General features: G+C 40.8%; 2 protein-coding genes across 17 annotated transcripts in view; one reads left to right on the top strand and one right to left on the bottom strand.

Moving 5' to 3' along the window:
• Positions 1 to 1072, bottom strand: part of CBX3 (chromobox homolog 3) — a 12186-nt gene extending 11114 nt beyond the window's left edge. The window contains exon 1 of the mRNA XM_010577587.1: positions 718 to 1072. The gene's annotated coding sequence lies outside the window, so the exon portion shown is untranslated. The remainder of the gene's footprint in view (positions 1 to 717) is intronic.
• On the top strand, positions 8 to 15560 carry HNRNPA2B1 (heterogeneous nuclear ribonucleoprotein A2/B1). Of its 16 annotated transcripts, none has more exons than XR_775015.1 (13): positions 8 to 216; positions 5685 to 5795; positions 6740 to 6886; positions 8396 to 8606; positions 8941 to 9042; positions 9132 to 9221; positions 9766 to 9828; positions 10219 to 10338; positions 10623 to 10745; positions 11794 to 11876; positions 12031 to 12068; positions 13194 to 13324; positions 14152 to 15560. XR_775015.1 is itself a non-coding variant. In XM_010577577.1 (12 exons), the coding sequence occupies exons 2-11, from the start codon at positions 1727 to 1729 to the stop codon at positions 11853 to 11855; spliced, it is 1041 nt and encodes a 346-aa protein (XP_010575879.1). In that variant the 5' UTR covers positions 30 to 216; positions 1605 to 1726; the 3' UTR covers positions 11856 to 11876; positions 12031 to 12515. The 16 variants fall into 16 exon arrangements, 7 of the variants coding, with proteins under 7 accessions (XP_010575877.1, XP_010575874.1, XP_010575873.1 ...); XR_775011.1 differs by having other exon boundaries at positions 12721 to 13324; positions 14152 to 14497; XR_775014.1 differs by having other exon boundaries at positions 11794 to 12068.
• Positions 15561 to 16138: the final 578 nt, after the last annotated feature.

The following is a 16138-nucleotide window of genomic DNA, read 5'->3' on the forward strand; positions in this document are numbered from 1 at the left end:
GGCGGCTGGCGGGGCTGGGCTGGCCGAGCAGTGCGCGCCGGCGGCTGACGGGGCAGAGCGCACGACGCCGCCTACGCGCGAGCTGCAACCTCCTACCGTCGTCGCCGCCAGCACAGGAGGGGGGCCAAGACGTCTCTCCAACGGGGGGCTAGCGCAGGACCGCGTCAGGCGTCCAAAAGAAGGAAGATGCCTCGCGGCGACAGAGAAAGCGACTGGGTGAGCCGGGTGGGCGGCGGGCGGGGGAACGGGCCCGCGGCGCCCGGTAACTGCCGCCGCCATGATGGCCGCCGCCATGAGGGCGCGTTGGGCCGGAGCGGCCGCCGCCCGCCGCGGGGCGAGGCCCTCGGTGCGGGAGGGCGGGCAGGGAGCGCCGGGCTGGGCTCGAAGCTCGTTGCGGTGTGGCCGAGGGGGCCGTTTGGAGCGCGGCCATTTCCCGCGTTGCGGCGGAGAGGCCTAGTCGTTAGCGAGGGCGGCGGGGGGGGCCGAGGGGGCTCGGAAAGCACGGCGCGCGGGTGGGGGGGCGCCTCGGAAACTCTTTTATTAGCGGGGAAAGGGGTCGCAGTCGGCTGGGGAGGCTTCGCTCCGGGTGAGGAGCCGCGGGTGGATCCGGGCTGGCTTTCCCGAGAGCTGGGGAGGGGGGAGGGGAGAGAAGAGGGGGCGGGAAGAAAGGAGCAGCTCCAGCGCCATTTCCCTGGTGTGCGGGGCGGCAGCACTCACCCTTTGTCGCGGGGCGTGCGGGACCGCTGAAGAGAGAAAAAGGGAGGGAGGGGAGGAGGGAAGGAAGAACAGAATGCCGAAGCGGGCGGCGCGCCCTATGTCGGCGGTGCGGGGTAGAACGGAGCAGGCTGCGGCGAAATCCGCCTCTCTCCTCTGGCTCCCGGGGCCCCGCGATGTGTCGGTGCTGGCGCCAAAATCTGGGTAGTTATCACTTCTTCCTGCCCGGGCGGAGGGGGAAGGGGCCAGGCCGCCAACAGCAAGGGGAGATTTCGGGGGCGCGCTTCGCTCTGCTCCCGCCCGCTCCCTGCCAGTACCATGGGTGGCCGCGGAGAGGACAGCGGGGGGGGGGGGGCGCAATGTGAGGCCGCCTTCGGCTAATTATAACCGCTCGCTTTGAGGTTTGAGTCTTCGGGGCCGTTCGGCAATTTCCGGAAAGAAAAAAAAAAAAAACAAAAACCGACACTGTGCCAGTCGCGATCGGGGAGGTTTCGGCTCGGCTCGGGCAAGTATTGCGAATCTCTTCCGTTGTCGGAAATTGCCGAACGGGCTGGGTAGTCGGTGACTGCAGCGTCTCTTTCTCCGGAAATTGCCGAGCAGGTTCCGAGCGCCATTCTTGTCTGCTTCGGCAGATTCCGGAAATTGCCGAACTGAGTCGAATGGGCTTCTATTCCCGTTTCGGCTTTTTCCGGCGACTGTCGAAGCGGATAAGCTCGACGACGACGGCTCCTTCGGCTCATTTCGGAGACAGCCATTACTAACGGAGTTGATGACTTTTTATTGCATGATAAAAACACGTAGGGGTGTTATACAGAACTGCTGCCCCTTTGGAGATATTTAAGCTCTAGATTCAAGCCTTTTTTTTTTTTTTTAAACTAAAACCTCGGAAGAGAGCCTGGGCTGGAGAAGGAGGGCGCTAGCACTACGTGGAGCTGAATTTCAAATTACGTAACAGTTAAGGCAGCCATTACTGACCAGTTGTACGGTACTCTCAAGCAGGAATACGTAAACCATGAAGAATATGGTACGTGAAAAGGGAAAATTCGGAGTTTGCTTTTAAGGAGGGTGGCACGTTTGGATATGCATACGGAGTGAATTTTTCCGGGTCTGGGCGTTACGAGCGGGCTTGAGCCCTTGTCAGCGAAGGTCTCGGTGCCCCTGCTGGCTCCCCGTTGGTGCGCTGCGGGTAGGGGGCTGGATGTCTTTCCGCAGAGGAAGCGTTAGCGGGGAGGAAGGTTCTGGAAGCGGCGGCCGGGTCTAGTGCGCAGCCGAGAGAGAAGGCGGAAGCTGCGGTAGCTGTGCATGGCGGATGGCGAGTTCTTAAATTACTTGACGTACCCGTTAGCCGAGCTGCCGTTAAGGTGGTGCTGGACGAGGGGGGACACACGACCATGGAGGTCAGTCAGTGCGCGATCCGGGGAGTCGCCTTTGCCCTGCGAGGTGGTGACCGGCCGGGGTGGCGCTGCGAGTAATGGCGGTGGCGAGGGGGAGGGGTAAAATGGCGGCGCCGAGACTCGCTTGTGCGTCAGGCAGTGAGGATCGCTCCGAGGGCGAGAAAGCGAGTAAGGCGGAGGGGGGGGCAGTAGGGGCTGCGAGGCGGGCAGGCAGCTATAGTCGTCTGGTATCTGTGGGGGCGGAAAAGAGTGCTTGCAACGCCTTCCTGGTACGGTGTGTGTAGGTGCACGCTAGAAGCGGCTTGCAGCACTTGGTTACAGTTTAGCCCGAGGACCCGGTTGTTATTTATCTTTTTTTTTTTCTTCGTCTGGGGTCGGTGCTTCCAGAAGCTATTTCCTTCCCGCCGCATCGCTGTCCCTGGAGGCGACGGCTGCTTCTGGGCGCCATTTTCCCCTTCTGGCTGCGGGGGCCCTTGTTTTCCTGATATCCGCCACATGGCGGAGCCGGCTCGGTAACCGCTTAGCTCCTGCTAACATCAGACGGCGGGGGAAGGGGGAGAACCAGGCTGTTGGATTGCAAAGCTCTGTAGAACGTATACGGGCTAAAGGGGGGGGGGCGAGGAGCGGCGAGCGGCGGAGAGAAGCGTCTTTTTAGTTTGGGACCAGTAAAGGCAGCTTTGCTTTTGGCAGGCCTAGCCGTTGTAGTTCAGAGCTTCCACTTGCTTGTCTATGTTAACCATTTTTGTTACTCGGGTTCTTAACTCTGCAGAAGTCTGCGGTCAGCTTGGAGTATTTGTGCATGCATTATTGCTATGTGAAACACATTTTCTTGCTTTAATGATGAGTTTTCCAGCAAAAGCTCTGCATTTCCCAGTCCTTTGAAGTGTTGCTTTAAGCCTGTGAAGGAAGGTTTAAAATAAGCACTAATGAAGATTCGACAGAGTTCGCAAAGATATCCTCTCGCGCTCTGTTCCTGCCACAGAGTGTAGTAGTATGGAAACCTTAAAAAAGGTTTTTCTTCCAGCTTTTATATTGTGGGCCTTGGTGGGGGTGGGCTGTATGGGGGGGCTTAGTACATGAGGATTTTTATCAAGATTCTGAGAGGGACTGGAGTGATAATGATCTTCTTTATCATACATTTTGCAGCTTCAGCATAAACTTCAGAGGGTCAGAACTCTCTGGACCCTGGTGGGAGGTTGATGCTAGACTAACCATAGCTTCTTAAAACTAACATTTAAAACATATAGTCTTTCTACATCCAGAGGCTGTGTATCTATTAGTGGAACAACACGTTTATGATTTTTTCACACAGTCATTTTAACTAAAGAACTGGTAGGGAATTTTGTTATTGCCATGTCCTGATGTGTGTGGTGCCTAGATGTTGTTCTGGGTAGGGCATGTACTGCATGACACTTAATATATGGTAGATTATAGTTTCTAAGAATTTATACATCTTTCAAGTGTGTTGTTAATTCTGTTTAATGTTTATTAATAGTGTGGTATATGTTTGTCCTTTAAAAAACAAATGCAGTTGTTACAGCTGATAATCTGATTCTTTCCATTTACATGTTTATACCTGTTTTCAAAGGTAAACCTAACACTTACTGGAAAAATCCTACATGTCTACTAAATTTGCTTGATTTTCTTATTTTTATAAGACTATAAACATGCATTATTAGGCAGGCAATAATCGATTATATAGGGAAAAAGTGTCTTTTGTGGGCATATGAAACTGTAGCAAGTAGTCCCTAATTTTCAAGCAGCAGAACTGAAGTAATTTGAAGGGAGGCGCTTTTTTTGCAGTATCGTTGCTTAAAATGATTTCTTTGCTAGCCTACTCAAATTATAAATAATAGTATGACTTGCAGCATATTACTTTTTAGCCCAAGTCTAGTGTGCAGCATCCTTTCCTTTATTCTTTTTAAGAGATGAGGTGAAACAAAATTTGACCTAACGTGGGTCTGCTGCTTTTAAACTCTCATGTCTAATTTTGCCTGTCTATATGAGGAGGAGACAGTACTAGCTTCCTTTGTGTTCCTTAGAAGAAAAAATAGTAGATCTAATAGCAGATTCCAAGTGTTTTCTAAGAGATGTTTAAACTGATCATTCTCAAATACAGTATTTATTTGGGGGAGGGAGGGGGAAGTTTATTTTTCTAACGGTTCACTTTCTTGTCAGACTACAGTATCTCAAGCTGGTAATAGGGTGATGCATTTTGAACAAATACTGATTCAGTACTACCTACAGTAATTGTCTTCCTGTTACGTGCATCTAGATCCAGGCCTGCCTTGGAGAACCTCAGAAAACATGTTCATCTACATGCAGATTGGCTTAATACTTTTAAAAGCATTTGTGTACTGAACTATTTTGCATATTTTCCAAATCTCATTGGTTGTCTTAATTTCCTTTTTACATTTATCTTAGTGTCAAGTGCATAGTTGGTCATGTTGTGTTTGTCAGTTACAGCTAACTATGCAGCGTTTGGGTTGTTTAAAACACAAAACCAAACACCCAAGCAGATTTTCTTGATTTTTAAAATTAGTTAACAGTATAAAGCTTTTTAATGGTTGCCATTTGACATACGAAATGGCAAAATTTATGATCTAGTGATGCTATTGTGTATAGAAGATGACAATTACGATGCTTAGTATAAAAAGTTAGTATGAAAGTATTTTTAACTGGTAGCGGTTGGAAGATTGTCCTTCCTGCTTTGGTGTAATACTACATACAAAATAGTAAATGTAGTGCCTTATTATTCGTCCTGGGTTGTTTTAATTATGTACTAGTTCAGCAGAAATTCCTGCTGTGATGGCAAGTGCAGTGATAATTTCTCTGAAAGGTAATAGAATTAAGTCTTACTGAAAGGATAATTTACATTAGTGGATACATATGTGAATATGTGTTATTCACATTTATGTTTTAAAGGGAATCGAGTTTTGATAGTGCTACCGTTGAGGGTGGATAGGTTTACCACCGATTCCAATGGTGCAGGATCCCAGTTTAATTTTACAGATGCTACAGCTTTCATTCGTTTCAATAATTAATGAGAAAGTATGAATCGATGACCCATTTTAGAACATGTTCGGCTATATCTTCATTTATTTTTATTTTTAATGCCTTGCGTAAATAGCATGATAGTATCCATGTACAACAGTTAGAGCCAGAATGATTTTTAAAAATAAGTGCCGTCTGGAGTAGAATCAGACAGTGTAAATGAATTCATGTTACCTGTAATGAGAACTTTTGGTTTTGTTTTTCTTTTCCTTTTCTTTAAAAAGCATATCCTAAAGATCTTTTAGAGGACTATTCTGGAAGTCTTTTGAATGTGGTCCTTTGTTCTTAATATTTGGAGGGAGAGATGGGAAGAAGCACATAATTAAAAACTATTGTAAAAGTGGCAAAAATTGCTTAATTTCTTCAATAGTTGTAGAACGTTTAGAAGAGCCAAGCCTAATTTTGAAAAATATGTCTACTGAAAGTTTTTGACATTTAAGAAAATCTTCCTTAGTGTCTAATTCTGCTGATGCAAATGGGGTATTGTTGGTTATATTAATGTAATCTTCTTTTCTGTGATAGAGGGAAAAGGAGCAGTTCCGCAAACTGTTTATTGGTGGCTTAAGCTTTGAAACAACAGAGGAAAGCTTGAGAAGTTACTATGAGCAATGGGGAAAGCTTACAGACTGTGTGGTAAGTTTGGCATACTGATGCACAACGACTGCGTAGAATATTTAGAAATTTTAAAAGTGGGGAGTTAGTTTTCTGGATGGCTTAAGGAAAAGATAGAATATTACATTTTTTTAAGTGTACAGTTGGTTGGTTTATACATAATTCGGTCCATTGAAGCTATGCACAGGCTCTCTCTTGCAAACTGTTGATAGAGTTAGGGAGCATTCACAATCTGTTTCCTGTAAAATCTCCCAGATTATCTCTAACCACTGGTTTCAACAATTTAAAATTAACTTGGGCGTCATTGGCTGAAGTGCATTAAGGGAGTGCTTACACAGAGCACTATTACATGTGTGTAATTGGTAACCTTTGGCAGAAAGCTGATGTCATGGTAAGCAGCCTCAACAAAGCTGGAAAAGGATGTCTTTCTGTGTGATGTTTTCATAGAATCATTTAGGTTGGAAAAGACCCTTAAAATCATTGAATCCAACCATAAAGCTAACACTGCCAAGTCCACCACTAAACCATGTCCTTAAGCGCCATGTCTATATGTGTTTTAAATACCTCCAGGGACGGTGACTCTTGCAGAAGTTCCTCCACTGAATTTGTTTTGGGAGCAGTAAATATGTCTTTCATAACACAAATTTGAAGTCTGTAGTCTTCAGAAAGCTTAAAAGAAAGTATATGTTTTATTTTTTTGAGAAGACAAACATAAACATAGGTTGCTGATACAGCAGCATTTCTGAGTTACTGGTAGAGTCTTGGAGGACAACAGTGGTTTGCATTTCTGTGCCAAGCAGTGCCATTCATATACTTAATCAGCACAGCCTGCTACTTTATAATTGTGTTTTGAAATCGAATCAAGGAAAATGTAAATGAAGTTGACATGTTTTCTCCAAATGTTGTTAGTGTTACACTTAGTATGAGAGAGGTAGAAATAGTTTAAACGTGTTCATTGTTTTTAGGTAATGAGGGATCCTGCAAGCAAAAGATCAAGGGGGTTTGGTTTTGTAACATTCTCCTCCATGGCTGAAGTTGATGCAGCTATGGCTGCAAGACCTCACACGATTGATGGAAGGGTGGTTGAGCCCAAGAGAGCTGTGGCTAGAGAGGTAAGGATGGCTTTGAAAGCAAATACTTTTCATGCTTTGAAAAAGGAATCTCTGTCTTGGTCAGACAGTTACGCTTTGTTGTTGTTTGAAATTGCCTGGATTTAAATTCTCTAGGTAAAAGGCTGTAGTTGGGGCACTATTTCCCATACTTGCAGTCTGTTAAATGACACTTACATAAATGTCTGTTATTACAGTGAATTATTAAGTTATTCTGGATGAGAATCGTGTCTGCAAGGGACGCAACTGGGTCTGAAAGTAATGTTAGCAAAACCATGTTGAATGCCTGTAATTATGCAAATTCCAAACTATTCTCTGGAATGGTTACTGTAACTAAACCACAAATTAATACACTCACATTAATCTCTCTTGACTCTATTCCAAGATCTTTTGGGGTATTTATGAAAGGTATATAACGTGACCAAAAATAGGGAATGTAGTAGAGATGCTTCTTTCTTTCCAGTGGTGGTATACAAAATCATCTTAGCACTGCTCTAGTTTTAGCCCCAGGCATATTTGGTTTTTAAATGTCAGGGTACAAATTAGGTGTGTGCACAGGAATGCAGTGCACCTGTAAACTTTTCAGTCAGGTTACTGTGGCACAGAGGTACTTGAGGAACAAGTGCAGATTCTAGGTGACTTCTGTTTACTATGTTGTGGGAGCTCTGGGAGGGTTTAGCAGTTCGAGGTTGGACCCAGGTGTTTAATGTATTTGGACTGATGAACTGGAGTTGAATGAACTGTCCCAGAGGGGGAGTCAAGGGAGATGGAAATCGTAACGACTGGTACCCCTGTTAGCTAGCCTAGTTTTCTTTCCATTCCCTGCAGAATTCAGGGTTGGTTAGCAGTTGGAAAAAGGTAATTAAAGCAGCATACGTGCATACTGTTTATACACAAAAGCTATTGCTGAGCTTTAGGAGTAAGTCATTCTTACCTAGTACACCAGTGTGGATATCATGCCCAAAGTGTAAAAATAACCCATGAGTGTGAGGAGTTGTCTTCATATTTTGAATAGGAGTTAAAATGCATAGCTGTGGATTTGCTGAGGTTGAATGACCTTTGCTGTTGATAGGAGTGGAATGTGGGTTTCACTGCTGTTGGGGAAATGGGGAGAGGAAGCTGACACATCTTTGTTTCAGTTACAAAAATCGTGCTCTGGTTTAAGTTATTAAGTACTTCCAGTTCTTTCAAACAGTTGATCTTACGTTTTCTCTAAATCCGTTTAAAAGCTTTTTATTTACTTTTATGCATTTAATAGGACTTTTATCTGTATCTTTTTCAGTGCTTTTAAGACTTTGACATAAAGGGGGGGAGGAAAAACATCCCAATTACCCCATGTTACTTCCGTCCCAGAAGGCCCCCCATACAAGATTGCAGGGACATGCATTATAAGAGTGCTATCTCAGTGCTTGAAAAATCTTGGTTTATCTGTATTCCATTCCTGAAATCCTGGCAAAATAGTGGGTTATGAAGTTGTTGTTCTTTGGTAATTTAAAGGATTTTTTTTAACAGGAATCTGGAAAACCTGGTGCTCATGTTACTGTGAAAAAACTATTTGTTGGTGGTATTAAGGAGGACACTGAAGAGCACCACCTTCGTGACTACTTTGAGGAATATGGAAAAATTGACACTATTGAAATCATTACTGACAGACAGTCTGGTAAAAAGAGAGGGTTTGGATTTGTTACATTTGATGACCATGATCCTGTGGATAAAATTGTATGTAAGTAAGCTTCATTTCACTCTTTCATTTGATAGTGTTAATCCTTGCAGTTATGGTAATTGTGTAAAGCTAAAGTTAAACTAAAGAGATAATGGGTTTAGTTATGTGCATGAATATTTGCTACATTGTACTTTTGGTGAATTGTGTGGGAACATGTATTTTAAGTTTAAGTTTGGGCTTCTTTGCTTAAAAATTGTATGGTATTTTGTTTTTTTAAATGATCCAGAATATGTATGGAATAATTTGGAAATCACTTCGATTTTTGGAAGCCTGATATTCTTATTGCCAGATCAGTACTTAAATGCTGATGGTATCTTACTTGGTGTTGTTACAGTGCAGAAGTATCACACCATTAATGGCCATAATGCAGAAGTAAGGAAAGCTCTCTCTAGACAGGAAATGCAGGAGGTTCAAAATTCAAGGAGTGGGAGAGGAGGTATGTACAAGTAATGGTTAATGGTTTGTGGTTGATTTTTGTGTTCACTTTCCATCACCTCACTGCTTATAAATGTTAAACTGCCACAGGGAACTTCGGTTTTGGTGATGCACGTGGAGGTGGTGGCAACTTTGGTCCAGGACCTGGCAGCAATTTCAGAGGGGGAGCTGGTAAGACAGGCATGTTTGTAGCTTTTTTTTTTTTTTTTCCTTATTTATACTGTCTTTCTGATTCTGGATAACTTTGTAAGCTACTGCTGTTTAATTTAAATGCAGGTATAGCAGTTACAGAATTTTTTGGAAAAATAACTTGCAAACAACTTCTGTAGTACAGAAATTGATAATGTGGATATTCAGTAAAATGAAGTTGATTTGGTTTAGTTTTTTTAAGGATTTTATTAAAAGCCAAAATTAACCTAAACTTAGTAATTTTGTTAAGGAATTCAGAAATTTCTCCTCTGTAATTCTATGCAGCACTTGCCTGACCTTTATAGTGGAAGGGCTATGTCCAAAATTAAAACTGGGTGTCTTACAAATGCAAGAAAAGAGAAGATGTAGAGCAATGATTGGATGTGTTATTTCACATAATATTTTTCTGAATTCAGGTGTATGTGTGCTTAATCAATAATCTCTTGAGATTTGGTCTTTAAGGTCGTAGGGGTTTGAGAATTCAGTTAGTTTGCTACAGGTGAATTGAAATGCTTCTGTTTTTTTTCTCCAACAGATGGATATGGAAGTGGCCGTGGATTTGGTGATGGGTATAACGGATATGGTGGAGGACCTGGAGGTTAGTTTACTTTTTCAGTGGTGGTGGTTGTTTTTCTGTCACTCGGAAACATTTTTACATTCACTTACCATTTGTAATAAATTGATATTAATTGCTAAAGCCATTTGGTTGGCTTTAAGAAGCGCATGTGGCTGTTGGCTCATGTTACACTTCTACATGGCAAATTGTATGGTTACTTCTTGGACAGCAATGCTCTTTTCATTAGAACAGCAGGGTTTCTTAAATTTCCTGAAAAATCAAGATGTATATTAAGCCTTTTAATTGAAGCTTTTAGGCAGTCTGACTGGTGGATTTTGGTCACAACTAAATGGAAAAAGACCCTCTGATCCTGTATAATTTGGTTGCCTTATGCATGGAAAAGTTTATTTTAAAAGGATTATATTGTCATAGGTGGCAACTTTGGTGGCAGTCCTGGTTATGGAGGAGGAAGAGGAGGATACGGTGGAGGAGGACCTGGATATGGCAACCAGGGTGGGGGCTATGGAGGTGGCTATGACAACTATGGAGGAGGTAATCTACTGGCTTGAAATGGCCAAGCACTTCAGTTGTAAATTAGTGCAAGTCATTTGAGATTTTGGGGCAGGGGAGGTATGTGTTTGTAAATGTTGTATAAGGAAGCTCTTGTTTTCGAAATGGTAAGAAATAGTGTGAAAAAGCAGTTCGTTGCATACACTGCTGGAATACCTGTGTGATTCTGTACTTTATTTAAAATTCTAATAATGACATAACTTGGTGAGTGCCATATGCATTTTAGCTCATCTAGGTATTTCTCCACTTTTGTATTGATAATGCAGGCAATTACGGAAGTGGAAACTATAATGATTTTGGAAACTACAACCAACAACCTTCAAATTATGGTCCAATGAAAAGTGGAAATTTTGGTGGCAGCAGGAACATGGGGGGACCATATGGTGGAGGTATTGTATATGTCCTGACCTGCTTTGCAGCCAGAGTGGGTGGGCTTTAGTCTCTTGGGGAGGTGGAAGGGAAGATAAGGGGTAACTGTTTTGAACTAAAAGAGGGTAGATTAAAGTTAGATATAAGGAAGAAATTCTTTACAATGAGGGTGATGAGGCATAGGAACAAGTTGCTCAGAGAAGTTGTGGATGACCCCATCCCTGGAAGAAGTGCTCAAGGTCAGGTTGGATGGGGCTTAGAGCAACCTTATGTAGTGAAAGATGCCCTTGCCTGTGGCAGGGGGTTGGAACGAGATAACCTTTAAAGGTCCCTTCCAACCCAAACCATTCTATGATTCTAAGATTGATATGTAGAAATTGGTAACTCCTGCAGTAGATGGACTGCAGTGCCCATGTTCTTTCTGCAAGTTGGATACAATTTCACATCTTGAAACTGTAAAGCTTGTCTTGGGGAAAATTATTACTACTGTTTTATTAAAAGATAATGACAAGATATTAACTTTTTCCAGAATATTATGAAATGTTTTGCAGTTTCCAGTCAGTAAAGATTTTAGCCAAGTTTCATGTTCTTTGCTATCAGCTTTGTAGAGTGTCTAGTGAATGTCCACTAAGCTTGCTGGGATTTCTTTTTTTCCCCCTCGTTGTAGTGTCACTTTTTTCTGACGCTTTCTGTTGTTTAAATGTTGTTTAATATGGCATGTAAAGCTTGTGAAACGGAAACTGAAACAGGAAGTCCTTTCATGTAAGGTTTAGCATGCGGATAAAGTTAGCCCTCGCAAGCTCAAGACATGAAAGTTAGCCCTCAAGCTCAGTGCATCAAATTACATGTGACACTGTTGATTGAATCTTCTAAGATTTCAGCATGTAGTCCTTGTGGCAGTTCTTGGAGGTTATTTAGAGGAAGGCAGTGAAATGTTAAAATCTTTGTTGTATATGCTGTCTCTGGAAGTAAAGGAGATGTTAATCTTCATACAGAATCAAAAGCATTCCTAGATTTAAAAAGTGTACTGATGTAACTGTTCTGTTTGTTGTTTTTCTGCAATTGCAGGAAACTATGGTCCAGGGGGCAGTGGAGGAAGTGGTGGATATGGAGGGAGGAGCCGTTATTGAGTTTCTGCAAGCATGCCATGGGTAAGTATGTTTATAAGTGTTAAAATTGCAGTGATTCTTGAGAGTAGCTGCAGGAGTTAAAAGCTTTTTAGGATCATATTATCTTTCCTTTAAAAAATGGTTAGATGAATAATTTCATAACCTATTTTTTTACTCTTTACTTCTGTTGAAACAGGCTTCACTGTATAAATAGGAGAGGATGAGAGCCCAGAGGTAACAGAACAGCTTCAGGTTATCGAAATAACAATGTTAAGGAAACACTTATCTCAGTCATGCATAAATATGCAGTGATATGGCAGAAGACACCAGAGCAGATGCAGAGAGCCATTTTGTGAATGGATTTGGATTATTTAATAACATTACCTTACTGTGGAGGAAGGATTGTAAAAATGCCTTTGAGACAGTTTCTTAGCTTTTTAATTGTTGTTTCTTTCTAGTGGTCTTTGTAAGTGTAGAAGCATTCCTTTGATAATGTTAAATTTGTAAGTTTCAGGTGACATGTGAAACCTTTTTTAAGATTTTTCTCAAAGTTTTGAAAAGCTATTAGCCAGGATCATGGTGTAATAAGACATAACGTTTTCCTTTTAAAAATTTAAGTGCGTGTGTAGAGTTAAGAAGCTGTTGTACATTTATGATTTAATAAAATAATTCTAAAGGAAATATTGTGTAATTTTAGATTTTTTTTTTAATACTGTAAAATAAGGCAAGGAGTGGGTAGTATAAGGTCCCACAAATAATATAAAGCTATTGTTGTACATGTAAAATTAAATGCTGGTCAGAAAAAAGTATGTTGTCTGTAAATGATCAGGTTTAAAATATCTAGATAACTTAAGGGATATCTCTGCAAGGAGAAACACCTTTTTAGATCTTTTAGATGCTGCTTCTTCAATGGCAAGGAAAGGAAATATCCCCAGCGAGGTACTCTTCCAGGGACACAGGTCTAGTACAAGAGAACTCTTGAAAACGTCACTAAGTTCAGCCAGTCTTAAAAAGCTGCGCTGTATTTCTGCAAAGCTTTAACTACAGTAGTTTATAAGGATGCCAACGAAGGCTGAGGGTGTAGAGCAAAATAGTTCTAAGCTTCAGTTAAACTTCTTTAGGTAAGATCTTATTTACTTTTCCTTTCTTAATGTTCCAAAACCAAGAAACTAATATTGTATGACAGTATTCTTTCAGTATAGTGATTATCATGTAGTTTAACATAGCAATGCATTGAGTTAACAATTACCAATTTAAAAGAAATTTGTGAATCCTGTTTTCTTGTATTATTAAATTTTTTACAAACAAATTTTTGTTAATTTCAGCTACTTAACATATTTTTTTCCTACTGGAATCTAGCTATGATATGAACCCTGGACAAGCATAGACTGCTGCCACTGTACACTGCTACAGTTGAACAAATGAGACCTGCAAGTGTCCATTAGTAAAGCTTTGCAAGGGTTCCATCCCTGGTGTTGGTAGTTAAAATGGTAGGTCACAAGTTAATTAAATCATACAACTTTATTTTTGCATCCTGCAACATTTTATTTTTTCTTGGGAGTCTATGCATTATGGTGGTTGCAAGGTAATGCGATGAAGGTAGTTCTGTGCTGTTGAAAATGAACTATGTTGTTATGTGTCTTGTCTACTGTAATCTATTTTATATAACACATTTCATCCTGAAGGTTCCCAAGTAACTGTAGACTGTTTACGTGTAAGGAAAAAAATTGCACCACAGAATACATCTGCCTCTGTGAAGGAATGTGTCGTCCATTCTTTTAACAACTGCATAAGCAGTTCTTTAGGAGGGCAAGTGAAAACTTCAAATGAAACTGCAGGTGGTATTTCATAAGTGTATAATGTAATTATGTAAATTGGAATTTGGCTAGAATGTTGAGGTTTCCACCATTTTTTATAGTTCTTGCAGCTAATAAACCTTAGTGCCAAATTCAGTCAGCCTTACTCTCACTGCATTGAATGTTTGCACCTCAAATTAATGAAAATTCATCAAGTAATGAGTTACTCAGAGTAAGGGTGGCATACTCTACTAGATTTGGTTTTTAAATAAAAATCAACAAAACCCACCAAAAAAAAGGCAACCAAAAAAAGCCCTAATTTCAAAGTTCCACTGCCTTTAAAAGGCTACCCACTGAAGAACGTGGACTCAGCTAACAGAAGTCCTGTTCCTTTTGTGTTAGACACACCAGTGAACTGCTTATACTTTTTTTTTTTAAAATGGCTGAAGTTCCCCTATTGGTAATTTGGTTTAGACATATGTGATAAACATCTTCAGATACACTTTTTTTTTCTTTGGCAGGAAGGTGCCATGCTGCAGGTAACTAATGAAGAAGTGGTCAACCACAGAAACGCTTCAAGAAATAAGAAATTCTGTATCATCAGAAAATAGTTGTTTTTGCTGCCTTCATTAAAAATCTAGAGGTTAAATGAATACTGATAAAACATCACAATTAGTACAGCTCCCTGTAATGCTGGGTTTTTTAAATTACAGTAATAATGTCTTGTAAACCTTTCGAATAAAATTAAGATTCGTTAGGAGAAACAAATCACTAATGTTAAAATAGCAACCATTCTGTGAGTAGAAAGTTTAACTACATATTTTTATAACTTTCATAGCTTTAAAATAAAGTATTTTTTATACCAAAGTAGTTCTAGTGTAATGCTTAATAAAACTTAGTGTGTGTCTAACATTAAATAATGTTTATGTGCAGCTTTTAGACCCTTTCATGATTTGAAACATTCAATTTTGAGGTGGATTTAAAACAAAGTCAACTTGGCAAGTGCATTCACAGAACTTGTATCTCTGACCATAGGCATCTGTTCTCTGTTGGGAGAAACAGTGCTACAAATTAAAAATGCTGATCTTTTTGCTGTTGGACACAATTGCTTTAAAATAGCTTTTTGACTGTGTTTTATATCACTTTATAAAAATATCTCCTCCTTTCCTGTTAATGAAACTAACCACTTAAGACAGTTTGTCAAAATGTGATAGGACAATAGCTTTATCCTTTCCACCTGTAAAGAGTTGTTAGCATCAAGAGAGAAAGACTTGAATGGAATGTAGAGTTCCTGCTGTACCAGAACTGTGTACTGATAGCTGCATCTTCTGGGGAAAAACAAACAAAACAACAACAACAAAAAACCAACCCCAAAAAACTGCACAACCCCTCCCCCCCAAGAAACAAAACCCCACCAAACCAAACTCCAAGCGTGAGCTTGGGAAAGCTTCAGTTGGGAATGTATTTGAGGAAAGGTATCTTCAGTCTGTACTGTTTTAACCTGTTACCTACATACATAGTTTATTCTAAACTTGAAATTTATATGTTCAGCTTTGGCAGAATCATAGTGTCTTTAACCTTCTTTATATGATTCGATATTATTTAAGGGTTCACATATTTTTTTTTTCTGTTTCTTAAGTTAAACTTTGAAATATTTGCATAGGTAACCAGTGGGCTGCAACGGAAGCAGAAAATGAAGATGGCGCAAAATCTGCTTTACTTTCTTCTTTCCAACAGAATGAGTTGACCAGCTGATCAGGAATTTGCCTTCTTCCCTGTAACTTAGATTTAGTTGATGGAAGTTTCTCTTTACAGTTGCCAAGTCCACGTTCATGTGACATTAAAAAAAGCACTTCAAAGGGAAATAATTCTTCTCTTTTTCTGTTTGAGATACTTACACTCTTTCAGTAGTTTTACAACAAGGTTTAAAATTTACTTGACTTAAGTACATTATATTTTCCATAATGAGGATGTTTTAACTTCGATCTACTGGTGATGGGGCAAGGGAATGTATAGGCAACAGCAGTATGCAAAAACTAAATTACTGGATATTTAAAAGTTTTGAAAGCTTGGATTATTTGAGTAAGTTTCTTGTTGTCTTACTGTTGAACTTTCATGACTTTTCTTTCTTGCTATGTTCTTAAGAATTAAAACAAGTGACAATCACAGTGTTTACTGATGAATTCAGTGAGAGAAGTCGCCGTTTTGAGTCAACCTGATACTGAAAGCTAGCAACTTTGAATAAAAACAACAGTGTGTGGTCAATTACTGGTCCTCAATTTGTAGACAATATATGTTTTTCATCTTTTAATTTCTAGAAAGTTGGGTTTTTGTCACTCTACAGACTTTGTTTTCAAATTAAGGGTAACATTGCTGGTCAGTATGTTCCAGTGTAGTGAGGGATCAGGTTGTCAGTACTAGGCCCAGCTTGCCCCCAGCAAACATTTTCTGCAGCAAACTGAGGGAAGAATGTGAAAGACAACATGACTTGTTGGTAACCGGTACGGG

The sequence above is a fragment of the Haliaeetus leucocephalus genome, unplaced genomic scaffold, assembly GCF_000737465.1.
Source record: "Haliaeetus leucocephalus isolate CR32 unplaced genomic scaffold, Haliaeetus_leucocephalus-4.0 Scaffold566, whole genome shotgun sequence".
Lineage (NCBI taxonomy): Eukaryota > Metazoa > Chordata > Aves > Accipitriformes > Accipitridae > Haliaeetus > Haliaeetus leucocephalus.

Coding starts and splice junctions, on each gene's coding strand:
- HNRNPA2B1 (XM_010577572.1), top strand. CDS start 187: ATGCCTCGCGGCGACAGAGAAAGCGACTGG. Junction 8,607..8,940: donor TCCTGTGGATAAAATTGTAT/GTAAGTAAGCTT, acceptor GTGTTGTTACAG/TGCAGAAGTATCACACCATT. Junction 10,339..10,622: donor CTATGACAACTATGGAGGAG/GTAATCTACTGG, acceptor TTGATAATGCAG/GCAATTACGGAAGTGGAAAC.